This window comes from Alligator mississippiensis, chromosome 1, assembly GCF_030867095.1.
Source record: "Alligator mississippiensis isolate rAllMis1 chromosome 1, rAllMis1, whole genome shotgun sequence".
NCBI lineage: Eukaryota > Metazoa > Chordata > Crocodylia > Alligatoridae > Alligator > Alligator mississippiensis.
The window spans coordinates 245,093,696-245,111,250 of NC_081824.1; the positions used below are offsets into that span (position 1 = coordinate 245,093,696).

The following is a 17,555-nucleotide window of genomic DNA, read 5'->3' on the forward strand; positions in this document are numbered from 1 at the left end:
TGCATCTCTTTTGCATTGTAGTGATACACGCTGTAAAGAAGTTCCCGCCATTTGTATTAGGGTCCACGCCATGTTATTGGCCGACTCCTAATTTAGGCACACGTGGCGGCTAGCGATTGGCTTGCTAGCTGTACATAAGGCTTGGGTAGTTTCCGCCCAAGCTGGAGGAGGGAGGAGAGAGAGATATTCTGTGTGAACATCTCCAAGCGCTGTGGACCCTCGCGGACCCGGCGCGCCTCCCCTAAGCAGGCAGAGAGAGGCGATAGAACCGAGCCTATGGAGCTTTCGCTTCTCGCCTCTCCCCGTCACCGAGCGCAATCCTAGACGTATCCCTTTCCTGTAGTTTCGGACCCCACGGAGCCTAGCAAACTCAGGGGAAAACTTACCGGACCTGCGGAGCCTGAATAACTCCGGGGAAACTTTTCAAACCCAACTTAACCGGACCCGCGGAGCCTAGCAAACTCCGTGGGAGCAATCGTTTTGTCGGAGTCCTCCAACGAGGGTTCAAGCGGGAGCTGTGCCTGGAAACTTATCCAGCCTACACCGATACTATCTTTGGGTGTAAGTAAACAATCTTTTCAATCAACCGTTACGCCTCCGTGACTAATTCTAACTCGCGTGCACAAGACCGCCCCGCGGTTTCTCCCACCCCGCGTGTCCGGGCTGACGGCCACAGCCTGCGTGCACCGGAGACGGGTCCGGTACGACCCCGGTTTGCCCCCGGCTTGCCCATGGCGGCCAGAATGGGATCGGAATCACCGCCGCGCATGGCGACGAGGGCGGGCTCGGGGCCCGGCCCGCACAAACTGAAGTCAGACTGACTGGTCTATACTTTGCAGGGTTGCCCCTCTTCCCTTTCTTAAAGATGGGTATCTCGTTAGCCCTCTTGCAGTCGTTCAGGACCACTCCCAAGTTCCATGACTCTTTGAACAGCTTTGCCAGAGGCCCTGCTATGAGCTCAGCCAATTCTTTCAGGACTCTCAGATGCGGGTCATCTGGCTCAGCAGACTTGAACACATCCAGATGTTCTAAGAGTACCCTCACCTGTTCGGGACTGATTTCATGTGGATTGTTGTTTTCCCCATATTTCCTGGGCCTCTGAACAGGTGAACAGCTCCCATCTGATTTCAGGAATACCAATGTAAAGTAAGTATTTAAGAGCTCTGCCTTTTTGCGGGGATCAACTGCAGGCTGCCCCCCCATATTCAGTAGGGGTCCCAGAGTGGAGCTTGATTTTTTTCTTGCTCCCTATGTGCCTATAGAAGGACTTTTTGTTGTCCTTTATTTCGGTTGCCAGTCTGATCTCCACGCCTACCTTGGCGTTCTGTGTCTCACACCTGCAGACCCTGGCCATGTGAATGTACTCCTCTCTGGATGCTGAACTGTTTTTCCATTACTGATATGCTTCTTTTTTCTTTTTTAGAAGTTCCCTAATATCCCAGTTGAGCCAAGTGGGTCTTTAGGCTCCTTTCCTGCCTTTTGACCATGTGGGGATGGCCTCTTTTTGAGCAGTGAGAATTGCCCCCCTTAAGGAAGCACCACTGTTCCTGAACTCCCAAATCGTCCAGTCCCTGGTTGCAGAGGGCCTTTCTAACTGGACTCCTGAGTTAAACCAAAGTCTGCCCTTCTGAAGTCTAAGTAAGGTAAGATGAAGTTGGTTTGAATTTTGATTTATAAATGTGATGACACTATGAACATTAAAAGAGAATAGACTGTTGGGACAACAAACAGAAATGTGGAAGGCTAACAGGAGAGTGTAACACTAACACAAAAAGCATCATAACATGGGATCCCTCATTTTTCAAATAATACTTATTATAGATCGGAAGCATGATCCTGCCATTTCCCTTCAACGTAATGACACTGCCAAGATAACAAATGATCACAGAAGGTTAGGTGATATAAAAATTAAACTGCATACTGAAGGAAAATTGAGTAAGGAAAGAACACGGACCAGCATAGTTCACTTTACAACTATTAGACAAGCAGAAAATAAATTAAAATGCAGACGCCATGAGACCTAAAAGCACTGAGCCATTAGTAAATGCATAGCTTGTAATTGTTATGTAAGATGAGAAGTCTTATTTTAGTGATCCTCCTCAAAAAAATGCAAATTTTCTCATCAGTGACAGTTGACAACTGAGATGAATCTAAGAAAGCTCTAAACCACAAGCAAATCCGAGGACAGAACAGCCAGCAGAAACAGATGGGTTCAAGAACCAATATGAGACAGGAATCAGACACAAAATTCAAAGGAAAAATACAAACCCTCTCTCTAACTAGAGACCATGGAAGCATCATTGATTTAATTAAATTAAAAACCCATTAAACTTCATCTATAGTCCTAATTTAGAATGATAACATTTAGTCACTCCCTGTACTGATAATAGCATTTTTAAAGCTAGCTCTGATCTGGTTACCTGTTATTTTCTTTTTTTTATTCAGATCTATTTGTAACCACTGATCTCCGTCAGTGGTTAAAGCAGCCCAAGGAGGTCCAAACCTTTTCAATCTGGCATTTTCAGGTTTCCAAATATTTGCCTGGCCCATTCGGTCAGACCACTCTAGAACTGATGATGCAGTAATCTGAGAATCGGGGATTACTCCAGATTCCATTCCCAGTGTTCCATAGCAACCTGAACAACACAAGAGATAAAGGAGAGGGGGTGGAGTGGGAGAAAAAAGTCAAAGCTACACAGATAGCATTTTCAGTTCAGAATTCACCTTTAAAGTTCACAATTGTCGTCTGTATGAAAAATACTGGACTTGCATATTGACATTTAATTTTAGACTGACAAATAACTCTGATAAATTACCTCAATATCTGACAATTCAAATCTGATTAAAAATCAAGCAACCATAAGGACATAACAGGCAACTTGCTTGATAAAGACAGAAGTGTCTAATGGCATACCATGGAGTAATATTAGTTTGATATTAACCCCTACAATATAACAAGCTTAAAGCACAGAACAGACATAGGACTGGAAGGGCTCTCATGGATCACTGAGTAACCTCCTTTTTGCCTGATAATGGTTAAGTTAAGAGAAAAACTATCATTTCCTCCTTGCCAAGTCCCATCTTCAGACTTCTTGCAGTAATATTCATCGTACTCAGCTTCCCAGTAATTTCTCAGCTGGTGTTATAAAATGCAATACTAAAGTGCAGACATACCTATTGAATTTCCCACCTAAAAAAACAGTTATCTTATCAGTTAGCCTCATATGATCTACTTTGGTAAATCAATATTGTATTTTGTCCAACTTCCCATTTACTTCCAGGTCTTTTAAATTTGTAAGTAAGATTATTTGTTATAAGGCCTTGCATATTATTGAGGTCAGACTAATAGTTGTGTATGTTCTCAGATAATTTTCCCCCTTTCTTTTTCTTAAAGTTAAGTCCTACATTAGATACTTTCTAATCATATGGTGCAATTCCCAACAACTTGATAGATTTCATATAACTGTTTGTTACTGGGCCTGCAATTGCACACACACATTCTTTCACATTTCTGGTTCTCCCTCCAGAACAGATGGCAATAAAGCTCTGAGCTTTGCTTCTACCTCAGATGGGGCAAACTTCCATTTCCAGATCCTTACCTACATGTGCCATGCTCCCTTTGTCCCAGAGTTCAATATCATCAGCCTTACTGCAAACTGAGATGAAGTACTAATTTAGGGTTTTGCCATACCTAGATTATTCTTTATCTCTTCCATGAATGCACTGTGGACTCACTTTCTCTTTATTCAGTTAAATGATACATTAGTGAAGTTTAAAGGAACCTACATTGGGCTTACTGAAATTTATAACACACAACAATATTATATGAAAAGTTACAAGAAAAGCTGTTTCAATTTGGAAAAGAACAGCTAATCTACCTTAGAAAGGATCATTTAAAAGAGATATTCTAGAGAGGGTAAACATGAAAAGCAATAAAGCCCTAAAATGTGCAAAACTTACAATTCTGGGCAACAATCTAACAGAGAAGGTCAATGTGACTTAGCTCTGAGCAAGGAGGGGCATTCATGACAGATCAGGCAGCTTTGTTAGGGCCTTAAAGAGAAATTATCTGGAACACTCCATTCAGTTTTGAGCATCTCAGTGCCAGAAAGATTAAGAGAACTGAGATTTTTTAAAAGCTAAATTACTTAGCAATAGGCAACAAATGATCTGTAAGAATGGAGTAGAAATGAGAAACAAACTGAAAAACTGCTGTAAATATAGAGTACCTAAGCAAATGCCAATAGCTCCAATTTTCAGTGCATTGAAATAATGTTATTCTTGTACTTTAAACTACATTAGAAAAGAGAATCAAGTAATGAATTATCTTTCTGTGGCAAGATAGTTTTATCGCATATTGCTCTATGGGGAAAGACTTAAAGGGCCATGTAAGTACAATTTGGTTAACCAACAACTTTGCTGGGTTTAGGAAACATTTCTGGATGTCTCCAACCTAGACACAGAAGATTAATTTAGAATGATAAATAGAGTTCTAGCTAAGAACAGCTGAATAAAATTAAAAAGGTTGAGAATCACTAAATTATTCCTTATACTAGGGGTGAGCAAAATGGCGGATCCTTGCAGCAGCTGGACTCCCCTCTCCCACCCCTCCCCCCATTTTCCTTCACATTGGCTTTATTTTAAAAGCCCAAGTTTTTATAAAATCCCAACTATATAGAGGGTCAAATAAAAGATAGAATCCTAAAAATTCCTTGCCTCTTGCATTTACTAAAAAAACACTTTTCTTACACAGAAAGTGCATATAAAAATGAATAAATAGAATATAGATTGATATTCTTACCGCTAGTCTTAAATGTGAAGAGGCTTGTAGATAACGGACCTCTGCAGAAACAAAGGAAGAAAAAAAGTTTTTTGTGTGGGTGCCAATGGGAACTTCTAATTCAAACTGTTGCCTAACTTATGTTCTAGTGAAGGAATAGGGAAAAATAAGTGCCATACTGGGTCAGACCAATGGTCAACCCAGCCTAGTATCCTATCTCTTACAGTGGCAGAAGTGGATGCTAGAGGGAGAGCACTGAACCAGACAGATCTGGAGTGATCTGTCCTCTATATGTTACCCTCCCTGGCATCCACTATTATTGGTTTCGAGATGCCAGAGGATAGATCTCCATCCATTCTGTTCAGCAGCTATTAATAGATCTATCATCCATGAATTTGTCCAGTCCCTTTTTGAACCTGGCTATGCTACCTGCCTTTACCAGCTCCTCTGGCAATGAACTGCACAAGTGAACTATACATTGTGTAAAAAAGTACTTTTTCTTGTTAGTTTTAAACATGTCTCCTAAGTGTGTCTGTTAGTTCTAGTATTCTGGGAGTTAGTGAACAAGAGTTCCACACCTTTCATGATTTTATAGACCTCTATCATGTCCCCTCCTCAGCCTTCTTCTTTCAAGTCTTCAAATTAGGAGAAACAATAGACAACAAGTTTTTGGCCTTCTGAAAAAAAGTAATGTTCTAATCCTCTAAAAATCCTACTGGCTACATAATATGGAATAGATAACTTCTTCTGAAGTATCAGTACAGGTCTCAAAGAAGATATTTCAATACTGACTCCTGTCTTTCCTCAAGTTTTGTAATTTTTTTTAAAGTTCTCACTGTTACTAATGCTAATTCAGCTCCAGTGATGGTAGCCACACTGGAAGCCCATGAACAGAAGAACATTGCATCAATCAGAACAATAAATGTGACTTGCTTTGTGCAAGCTTACTAAAAATAACAGCAGTGGCCAGTGGGTTTTTTATAGACAACTCCCAACCCTGCTGTCAACAGTAGAACTGATCAGATGTCAGAGATAGATGACCGTGTCCAAATACAAGTCATTAATCTATGTCAGGTCAGTCTAAGAAACTAACCTGAAACAGAAACAGGTCTTCTTCTTTCACAAACATATAAAGAACCATATGGCATGGGGTAGTTCAGGGATGTCAAAGATACAGCCCATGGTGACTGATCAGTGGCTCGCAGTATTGCCTGTGGAGTTCAGATCAACCCCACATGTCACATGTGCTGGCCCCAGCCCTATGGGTAGGATGAGATGCATGGAGCCTGTCTGGCACAGGCTGTACATGGCAAGAGGATCTCTCTGGTGAGGACACTGGAAGGAGCATGTGCCCTGGAGTGACCCTCTCTGCTGCTTGCAGTAAGCATGCTGGCTCCAGCCCCACTCCACATGTAGCGTGAGCTGACCCTGGCCCTCCGTGTGGCACACTGTGTAGGGCAAGTCCAAGGCACATGTTGCATGTGATGTGGCAGGATGGGTCCATGGGGCATGTTCTGCACACGTTGCCTATGCCAGACTGCCTTGCACATTGGATCTGGTACATGGGGCTGGTCTGTGGGCCTGATCTGGTCTGCAGACTAGCCCCGCGTCCCTTGTTTGGCCCCTGGGGCCAGATGATTTTGAGAGTCCTGGCGTGGTTCAAGCTGCTGAATTCAAATTGAAAAAGTTTAACAAGGAAAATAGGTTAGAATTTTTTATATTGTTTCCTTGCCCTTCAATCTGTTCTTAAGTGGAAGGGGAAGGAGGAGGAAGTAAGAAAACTGAACAAAGAATTACAAATTGGACTTGAATAGTAAAGTTTCAGTCAAGACTACCCATGTTCAATCAAGAATGGATTTAAATGAAAGACTTAAAAAGCACATGGCATGACCATAAATTCTGAAGGTAACCTCTCTAATTTTGCAAGGAAGATATAATTTTCCTTGTGATATAGGTGTCCCTTGTGATAGTCTACAAAAGCAGTCATATTATAGGAATGAGAACAGTATAAACATTAGAGGGGCACCAATAAAGATTTTCTTGGCCAATACCAATAGCTGATTACTCACCAAGCTATCAGCCGATACTGGTCTGATAATCGATTTATAGGAGCACAGCCAGGCATTGTGGAGAGCAGCTCCCTGCAAGTAAATCTGTGGAGGGGAAGTGGTGTGAGGGGGGCAGCTCGAGGCCCCCCACGGTGAGGGAGGGAGTGGAGCATGGAAGGGCCTTGGGGCACTGCCCAGCTAGGGCAGTGAATGGGACCCTGGAACCAGGGTGGGGAGTGGGACGGAGCCACAAGTGGCTCATCTAGGTGATCAGTGTCCTGGTGCTTAAAAATGCCAGTGGGGGCACTTGAACTAAAGCTTGTCCAATGAGATTCTAACCGGAGCCAAGAAGCTTGAGGGTGGATGTGGGCTGCCCACTGTGGACTTGAGGCTCTCCACCCTGTTGCCTTTGCCCCAGAGGCTGTGTGCTGGCCACGCGTCCCCTACCTATCTGGCAGCAGAAGGCACAACTTGCTGCTGCCACTGCTGCTGGATGGGCAGGGGAGGCTTCTGGGGCAAAGGCAGCAGGGCAGAGAGCCCAAGCCCACAGCAGACAGTGCACATTTGCACTCGCCCTGTGCACACATCCAGGGGAGCACATCCCCCATGCCTCCCCCACGGGTGTGTACAGTGGAAGGGAGCTGCCCCCCCCACCTTGACTTGTGCCCCCTGAATGAACTGCCCGCTCCCCGTCCCAGCCCTGGGTCACATTCGCTGCCCCCAGCCCCGGCCCCTCTCTCTCCCTCACTATGGGGGCCTCGACTCCCCTCCCCCCTGCCCCTTCCCCTCCACAGACTTACTTGCAGGGAGCTGCTCTCCACACTGCCCGGCTGCATTCCTGGCCCTGTGCATGCTGTGGCTGCACACATAAACGTGGCATCCAGGGCCATGGCCAGAAGGCACATTATATTTATCGGTATGTTACTGGCTACACTGGCCAAAACAATCCAATAGCCAATAATGTTAATTATTCTTTTATAGGTGTTGATCCAATATAGCACAGATATATTAGTGCACCTCTAATAAACACTTACACAGATTAGAATCTACTTTTCCTGTGGATGGATATTTTCACTAATTAAGAATACTAAGAATATGCCTGATGATTACAGATGCATTCTTAGATCTGCTATTAGCCAGCCATAAGTATAAAAATATAACATACAAAATACACTTACACTTTTGATGTGACATTGTTAGCCAGCGAACCTTCATAATATGGAATCCCCTTGCTGATTACAACATTGATTTGGCCACCCAGAAAATTGGACACCACTCCTGCATGCACACCAGCCATACAAAGTGATGAGGACTTTGGAAAAAAAAGACATTTCAATGTTACATTCCATTTCCTTCAGACTGTTCATATATTGTTTTATTACCATAAAGTACACACTGTTAGTTAACTATCTATCTCCCTACTACACACAGAAATCATATATCTATTTTAAAATAAGGCTTAAAACAAATATATCGATTTGCATTTACCTGTTTCTATTGAAGATGTGAAATAGGATATTAAGACAATAAGGTCTTCAGCCAAAACTTTAATATTAACCTGAAGTAGACTTTTGATTCTGATTTTTAACGCGTGCACAAAATAGTGTAAGTACAAAAAAACCAAACAAAATAAAGATCTGCCCAAAGGTCAGTTCCGCATTTAAGCTGAATGCAATTTTTATGGTTATTTTCATAGATTTCATAGACGTTAAGGCTGGATTTTGAAGGGGAAAACAGTAGACCATCACTCGCACCAATGTTGTAAGGCAAACATCCGTAATGGGCTTTTATTACAGAGCAAGGAATTTAATCAAACTGCATATAGATATGCTTACTTACATCTCTGTATCCATGAGGAATAGTTCCAGAAATGTCAACAAAAGGAATCACACATCCAGCTGGACAATACTTACTACAAGAGAAGGAAGCATGTAGTCATAATAGGCATATCATCATGATTCACTTTACAAAAAAACTGCTTTAAGCAGCAGCACACTGGAGTTTAAAGTTTTGTCCTGAAAACCACAAACCGGAAATTCATGGTTTGTTTGGCTTATAATATTCTACACTGTTCCCTAACAAACCACTTATTGGTATGTCATAATTTGAAACAGCTTTCAAGTAAGAAATATATTTATTATTCAGGAAAAGATTCATACAGTTAAAGATCATGCATTCAAAGAATGGAATGAAATGTGCTTTTTAACTAGATCGCTGTTTTTCAATAAAGGAGGTATAAATCTAATGTTTGGTACCATATATGTAACATCTGTAAAATATGAATATTGTAAATCAGAATCTAATGTTCTAGTGTGTTTTTATTTATTTTAGAAACTGTACTTTTAAAAAAATTATGCATCTGAAAGGTGTACATACTTTACAGCAGCTTCAGAAAATACTTTAATCATAAAAATTGACTGATTTTGACTAATATTTTAATACAGTGAAAACACCTTTATCGTCTTTTAGTGCCATTTCTTACCACAAATAAGGAAGTGCAAAACTTAAGAGAAAGCTATTTGTGCTATACTGTGGCCTAAATGTCACCAGCACCTACATTCCAATGAAGACCATGCAAATTCAGTGCTTTGCTGAACAGGCATATACCACTAAATGGAGGTATATTTATGGAGAGGTGAAATTTATGGATAGAGAAGGGAGGTGTGCAAAGGATGAACCTTGAAAGATTTGGCAACAACATGACTTTTGAAGAACTTACTAAATTAACTAGAGTTACCCAAATTAATGTAAGGGCTTTACAATACCTTGTACTTCTAAGAAGTATACTTATTTAGAAAAAGTCCTGTTGTCCATCTTTGTCTTCCATTCAAGCAGGAAGAACACAACTGCTTTTATGCCGCAGCAGAACCTCATTAATTCACACTATTAAACCCATCACAAATTAAATTAATTTCACAAATTTGAGGGAAACAGACAACAGAAAAGCAAGGCTAATGAATCCTAAAATGTACTTTGATCCTTTGACAAATGTAGTTTTGATACGGTAATACTTGTCTTTTAGTATATGTTCTGTAGTATATTATATAAAATCATATTTCTCAGTAATAAGGAGAGGTCATTATCTCTTATTTTTTGGCTGGAAAGCAGGACACTGCTAACTTCTAAGTATGAACTAACGCAAATTAGCGAGGTTCTACTGTATACCAAGATGCTAAAAGATCTTCATTTTTGCAAAGTGTAAATGTCAAAATCATCAAGTCCTGATAGTAACCCAGTTTAAATGTAGATATCCAAAATAACTTCAAAACAAAATGGTATCAGCAGAAGATGGGGTATATACTAACATGAATTAAAGCACAGTAAAGTAACTGTAGTGAAGGGGAAAAAACAAGCAGATAATCTTACTTGAATTCTGGTTCAGAAAACTGACTTGCATTGTCTAAACAGGTTATTAGGTCTGGAAAGAGAAAAATGTTAGGTCAACATAACAAAAAAACAACCAATTCTAGTCTATTTTTAAGTGCACAAAGACTACAAGGTTGAATCTCTCAGACTAAAGCCTTTTGGTTCAAATAAAGTCTCAAAATTAAAACAATGTACTCATTTAATTTTATACTTCAAGTATTGTATATACAGTAGAACCTTGATAATTTGTATGAATGACTTAGAAAGCCAACAGAATTATACAAACAAAATATTTTGAAACTATAGGATTAAAAATGTATTGCTCATTTTTTTGTGATTTAATTTCCATTATTTATACAATTCTAATAAATGAACATACACTTTAGAAGTCACACACTCTGAAGCTCTAGTTACAAGACAATGGGGAATAAATAGAAAGGAGATGAAATTAACAGATTAGCTAAAACAATTATGAGTTTTTAACAGATGACATGGGAGCTGGATGGCATAAAGAATACAAGCAGGCATTTCCCACATTGTGAAAAACAATAATGTGAGCCTGTCAAATTGAAATACACAGGACCAAATAATAAAATTCAGAATAAAAAGTCCTCAGACACTGTTTTGTACTATTAACTCTGGCAAAGAGTTGCATGAGCCATCTGAAAAACGCTTGTGGTCCACAGAAAACTGGAGGGTCACCATTTTGTTCTGCATTCACTTCTAGAAGCAGCATTAAGAGGAGGAATAAGTATAGAAGTCTCTAGCAGAGGCTACAGCATCATAAGGACATGAGAACACAGAAACTGTAGAAAAGGGAACAAGCAGCCATCAGCTGGGATGTAAGTATGAGCTTACTCAGAAAGGAGCAAGAATAACAAAAGGCCAGTCAAAGAGGAGGCAGCAAGGAGCAGAACAGTCAAGAAGATGATCAGATAGAGGCATGAGCAAGTAGATAAGGTAGAAAACTGTCAGTAACCAGAGGATTTTTAATAAGAATTTGAATATTGGATAAACTTTCTGTTAGATTGCCACTTTACCAAGAAAATCTTTTCAAAACCAATTGTTTATCATTTTTGTTGTTAAAGTCCAAATAAACACCATCATCCCTTATCTAAAACATGTTTCAATCTAAACCAGGGGTGGGCAATTATTTTGGGCAGAGGACCGCTTATTCAGTTTTGGCAAGCTGTCAAGGGCCGCATGACAGGCAGCCAGGGGCAGATTAACATTAATTTTCTACATTTTTTTAGGGGCCCCGTGGGCCACATAGAATGGTCTGGCAGGCTGCATTCGGGCTGCGGGCCGCATTTTGCCCACCCCGTTCAAATTAAGTGGTTCTTAATTTGCATTTCTTAAACCACTTTGAATAGTAACTTACTGCAACTCAGCAAGAATAGTCAAAAATGTTAAGACTGCATGTATTTTTAGACATCCAGTACTCATGTTAAGATTACAGAAAAATAAGTTTGTACTGTGTATTCAATATACTGTTCCAGTTTATTCATTACAAGGAAAGGTAAGGAAATCTATTGAGTACCTGATTTATCGGTGGTTGAATACGAAGCAAGAAATCCACGCCCAGAGACATGTCCGCCACTCATGAATTGCACTGTAACTTCATTATTTTTTGACTCAATCAAACCATCCATCTGAAAGCCCAGACCGCAGTATTTTCCTAGAAAGAAAAAAGTGCTATATGCATTTTTACATTTAGCATAAGCTCACGTTACCCTCAAAGTACACAAAAAAAACCCCTTAAATGATCCACAGACATCATTCAAAGTGAAAAACATATATAGCACATGCTTAGGGTAAATGGCATAGAATAGATTGAATATATTTCAATTATTGAGGCAACAGTAAATGCATGATCCTGCCTACTAACACCCAGAGTTTGTTGAAGTCTGCTTTTCTGAAGTTCAGTGGTCTTATTCTACTTCTTTCCTTTCTTCCACTTAGAATCTTGAATTCTATCATTTCATGGTCACTGTCACCCAAGTTACCTTCCACCTTCACATTCCCAGCCAATTCCTCCCATTGGGGAGCAGTAAGTCAAGAAGAACTTCCCTCCCAAGTTGGCCTCTCCATCATCCATATAAAAATTTTATCCCCAATACAAAGAATGTATCTTTTCTCTCATTATTTTAGAAATCTTCCTTTTTCCTTCTCTTCCTAATTTCTTTAGTTCCTTACATGGAAAGCTCTATCTCCTCTACCTCCTTTCTCCACGCCCCCACCCCACCCCACCCCACTCCAGTCTCTTACTTCCTCCATGCCAACTTTTCTATTCCCTTATCAGCTTCTTGTCCCCTTCCACCAACTTCTGCAAACATCTTCCAGTGCATCCAGTTCCTTTAATTATTTCTCTCTCATATTACAGTTTTTTCAAGAACTACCAGAAACCTAGTAGTCAAAAGCACTAAACCAAGGTGATAGGGTTCCTGTTCAGGAGCTACCACCAGATGAAAATCAGAGTCCTTCTATTATGCCAGCTACTTAGTCCTTCTTCCAAATAATTGTATGTCCCTGCTGTTGCTCATTGCTTTTAGCTATAGTGAGATTTAACTAATCTTGGGTTTAATTCTATATGGCAAGGGTGTCAAAGATACAGCCCATGGAGACCTGTTACCTAGGCCCTGGTGGTGCCCCTGGGTCTCAGAGTAGACCTACAGACTGCACGTGACATTTGCCCTGATGGTACAGGATCCATATCACACATGGGTCCCAGAAAAGCCAGAGCATGAATCCTGGACTAGCCAGAACAGGCAACATGGGTCCAAGAGTAGGCACCACAGGAGCTGGATCCAGCATGTGGGGGGAGGAGGTGGTCTGTAGGTCTGACCTGTTCCATGAACTGGTCCTGAGCCACTCATCTCGTGAGAAGAATGCTCAGCCAAATCCGGGCAGTCGCAAAGCTTCCCCTCGTGCGTGGATGACCTTTATCTAACACAAGAAGTCTATGGACCAACAAGAGGTAAAGTGCTGCTCAACCTGGTACTGGCAACCGGGGACAACCTAATCAGTGACCTAACGATCGAAGGGAAACTGGGTGACAGCGACCGTGAGCTGATCACCTTCACCATCTGCCGTAAAGCTGGCAAGTCAGTCAGTAATACAAAACTCCTCGACTTCAAGAAAGCTGACTTTGACAAGCTCAGGAGGTTTGTTGGTGAGGCCCTAAGGGACCACAACCCCAAGGAGAGGGGAGTTCAGGAAGAGTGGTTGCTTCTCAAGGGAGCAATCCTAGATGCACAAACTAAGGCTATTCCGTCTCAGAGGAAAGGCAGCAAAAGGGCACAGCAGCCCCCTTGGCTCAGGAAGTAACTAGCAGACTTCCTGCACCTAAAAAGAAAGACCTACAAAGGATGGAGGATGGGCTCCACCTCCAAGGAGGAATATTCTGCGCTGGTCCTGCAGGGAGTGAACCACAAAAGCCAAGGCTGTGGTGGAACTCCAACTAGCTACAAGTATCAAGGACAATAAAAAGTCCTTTTTTAGATATGTGGAGAGCTGGAGGAAAAGCAAGGGCAACATTGGACCCCTGCTAAATCAGATGTGACGACTGACACCCAGGAAAAAGCCAACCTACTAAATGGGTACTTTGCATCGGTCTTTCACCAGTCCCATGGGATGCCCCTGCCCATTATGGGAGAGAGAGGCCTGGGTGAGAGAGATCCCTTGCCCTCCATCACTATTGACCTCGTGAAGGAACACCTTGAGAGGCTGGACACCTTCAAGTCAGCTGGCCCTGATAGTCTACACACCCCAGGGTATTCAAGGAGCTGGCTAGCATCATAGCTCGGCCCATGGCATGGATCTTTGAGAACTCCTGGCACACTGGTGAAGTGCCCGAAGATTGGAAGAAGGCCAATGTGGTGCCTATCTTCAAGAAAGGGAGGAAAGTGGATCCAGCAAACTATAGGCCCATCAGCCTGACCTCTATCCCGGGGAAGGTCTTAGAAAATATTATCAAAGAGGCCATTCTTAATGGACTGGCCGCTGGCAACATCCTGAGGGATAGCCAGCATGTGTTTGTTGCGGGTAGGTCTTGCTTGACCAATCTTATTTCCTTTTATGACCAGGTGACCTATCACCTGGACAAGGGAGAAGAGATTGATGTCATATATCTTGACTTCAAAAAAGCCTTCGATCTGGTATCCCATGATCACCTCTTGGCAAAACTGGCTAACTGTGTCCTCGGGTCCACCACGATCTGCTGGCTGGGGAATTGGCTCCATGGTAAGACCCAGAGGGTGGTGGTTATCAGAAGTCAATCTTCGTGGTGTGCCATGACCAGTGGGGGGTCCCTCAAGGCTCTGTCTTTGGACCTATTTTGTTCAACATCTACATTAAGGATGTAGACATTGGTATCAGTAGCGGACTGGGCAAGTTCGCCAATGATACCAAACTTTGGGGTAAAGCGTCCACACCTGAGGACAGGAGGGTGATCCAGGCTGACCCTGACAGGCTCAGGAAATGGGTGGACGAGAACCTGATGGTGTTTAACACTGAAAAATGCAAGGTTCTCTACCCTGGGAGGAAAAACCTGCAGCATGCTTATAGGCTTGGCAGTGCTACGCTGGCTAGCACTACAGATGAAAGAGACTTGGCGGTCATGATTGACCACAAGATGAACATGAGCCTCCAATGTGATGCTGCAGCTACTAAAGCAAGCAAAATGCTGGCTTGCATTCATAGATGCTTCTCAAGCAAATCCCAGGATGTCATTCTCCTGTTGTACTTGGCATTGGTGAGGCCACAGCTGGAGTACTGCATCCAGTTTTGGGCTCCACAGTTCAAAAAGGATGTGGAGAAGCTTGAGAGAGTCCAGAGGAGAGCCATGGCATGATCAGAGGTCAGGAAAACAGACCTTATGATGAGAGGCTGAGAGCCATGGGACTCTTCAAGCCTGGAAAAGTGCAGGCTCAGGGGTGATCTGGTGGCCACCTATAAGTTTATAAGGGGTGTTCACCAGAGCACCCCAAGGGATGACAAGGTCGAACAGTTATAAACTCCTCCAGGACCGTTTCAGGCTAGACATAAGGAAGAACTTCTTTACTGTCAGAGCCCCCTAGGTCTGAAATAGCCTGCCACTGGAGGTGGTTCAAGCACCTACTTTGAATGCCTTCAAGAGACATTTGGATGTTTATCTTGCTGGGATCCTATAACCCCAGCTGATTTCCTGACCCTGGGGCAGGGGGCTGGACTCGATGATCTTCCGAGGTCCCTTCCAGCCCTAATGTCCATGAAATCTATGAAAATCTGGTCCATGGGGCCAGATGCATTTTATACCTGTGGCGTAAGGAGATGCAAGTAGGAGCAGTGTAAAGTTGCTACTGGTCCATTTTTATTCTTTTACAGTGAGGATAGCTATAAGTAGGAGCCTGGAAACTAGAGCATTCAGTAGTAAGATAGTACTGCATCAGTTTGCATCTAGCTCACATATGGAAGTTTAGCTCTGCACCTATGAAAGATTATAAGTGTAATGGTTAGATGTTGAAAAGTTAGATCCTAGAGATGTTGACAGCATTTCCCTGCTAAATCTTAGAACTGCCAAAAATAGGCTTGGCATCCCATGGAGGTGAAGAACTGATGAATCTTAAGGATAAATGAGCTAACAAGAAAACCCTAAACCCTATGCTTACAAAGTGATTAAAGGAGGGAGGGAGGGAGGGAGAGAAAGTACAGGGGGCAGGGGGAGAGGTGTGGGGAGAGAAGTGGGGAGAAAGAGTACTGCCTACTCTGCATGCTTCTCTGAATTACCAATGATATAGTTCCCCTATGATTTTATTTAAGATGTTGTGCCTGATAAACAAATACAGTTAAAAACATCAGATGATCTATGTGGCAAAGCACAAGTTGTGCCTGCCACTTTAAGGGGTCTGAGCAGGCAGTAAGCAGCCTGCACGTGGGAACAGGCTCAAGAAGGTAGTCACATGTTAGGCAGGAGGCCGCCTGACTGGTGGAGAGTTTAGGTACCTGGGTATAAGGCTAGGCCAAAAAGCAGAGCTGGCAGTTGCTGCAGGGGGCTGAAGGAGCAACATTACCCAGCTGGCTGCTTCCAGAAAAGCTTGGAGGTTCAGGGTACGAACTATAGGGATGGAGGAGGTTCCTGGTCCTGGGTCATAACCTAAAACTACACCCTCCTGTGAAGGATTGCATTGTGGAACTGCCTGTGGCAGGGCAGTCTCCAGGAAATGCCACACCTGTGCCTCCCCAATGAACAGTGAGTATGGGGCACCAGAAAGCCTCAGCCCCCGCTGCCTTGCGGATGACCCCATGAAGGGGAAAAGCTTGGGGAGCACACCCCAACACCAACAGAAAAGCACAGGGCCAAGGCCCACTGAGTGGGGCCTTAGGTGGGGTCCAGGCCAGGAGACAGGGGGGCCTGAGACAGGGCCCAGGCCCACTGAGTGAGGCCTAAGGGGCATTAGGCTCAGAAGCCCAGCGAGGAGCTGGGTGTTGAGGGACAGGGTATTGAAGTCCTAGTGTGGGTGCACAGGGGCCCAGGTAGGTCTGAAGCCACCTCAGGCCATGTTTGGACCAGGCAAGGCCAAGTGTGGCCCAGCTAAGGGCTGCGGGAGTTTGTAGATATGGATGCCAGCTGCAAGGCATGGTTCATGGTATAAGGGAAAGTTGGGAGCTGTGTATTCACCCTTGGCACCAGGGCAATTAAATGGGTAGCCTCCCACCTAGGAGGCTCCAGTTACATTAAAGGCATGGCAGAAGAGCAAACTGCCCTAGACAAGTGGGAGAGCCAATGTCTGGACTGGCCCCGGGACGGCCTACTTGTTACACCATACATACTTAATGGTTTACTATTCAAGCTCATTCATTCTCTTCATAAGAGGAATGTTATCTGACTCTAGGATAAACAAAAAGAAAACCAGATACCCTCTCAGCCAAGGGTAGATTACACTATTAGAATTTGTGACAGAACTTTGAATAAATGCCTACAAAATACACACTACATGCATGTATAGTGTACATGTAGTTTGGTAATAAATATTTAATAAAAGTCTGGGCTTTGCTAATATATATATAGAATAAGAAATCCCAAGAGGTGTTAACATAATTTCAAAAGATAGTTTTTATCATTCTGCAATGACTTCCTAAATGCAGCTTACTGTGACTACTCTTAAATAAATCAGTGTTTTCCAGTCATATGAAAAATGCAAAATGTATAACTTTATTTTATAAAGGTTAAATCCTGTTAAACATGTCTAATCTAATTTAGCAGTTCAGCATATACTTTAGTTGTCTGCTGAAGTCATAAAACTTAGTCCCTAAGCCATGTGAATTTACCATTTCATTTGTTATGCTGTTCCAATGAGCTTAATTACATTTACTATTAAGAA

At 42.6% G+C, this 17,555-nt stretch overlaps 1 protein-coding gene across 1 annotated transcript in view; it reads right to left on the reverse strand.

Moving 5' to 3' along the window:
• The window catches only part of DCBLD2 (discoidin, CUB and LCCL domain containing 2), a 97,345-nt gene that overhangs the window by 40,946 nt on the left and 38,844 nt on the right, over positions 1 to 17,555 (reverse strand). Inside the window, exons 3-8 of the mRNA XM_014603890.3 lie at positions 11,735 to 11,872; positions 10,195 to 10,246; positions 8,668 to 8,740; positions 8,007 to 8,140; positions 4,802 to 4,842; positions 2,421 to 2,636 (exon numbers count right to left, since the gene is read on the reverse strand). Coding sequence (XP_014459376.2) covers positions 2,421 to 2,636; positions 4,802 to 4,842; positions 8,007 to 8,140; positions 8,668 to 8,740; positions 10,195 to 10,246; positions 11,735 to 11,872 — 654 coding nt within the window. The remainder of the gene's footprint in view (positions 1 to 2,420; positions 2,637 to 4,801; positions 4,843 to 8,006; positions 8,141 to 8,667; positions 8,741 to 10,194; positions 10,247 to 11,734; positions 11,873 to 17,555) is intronic.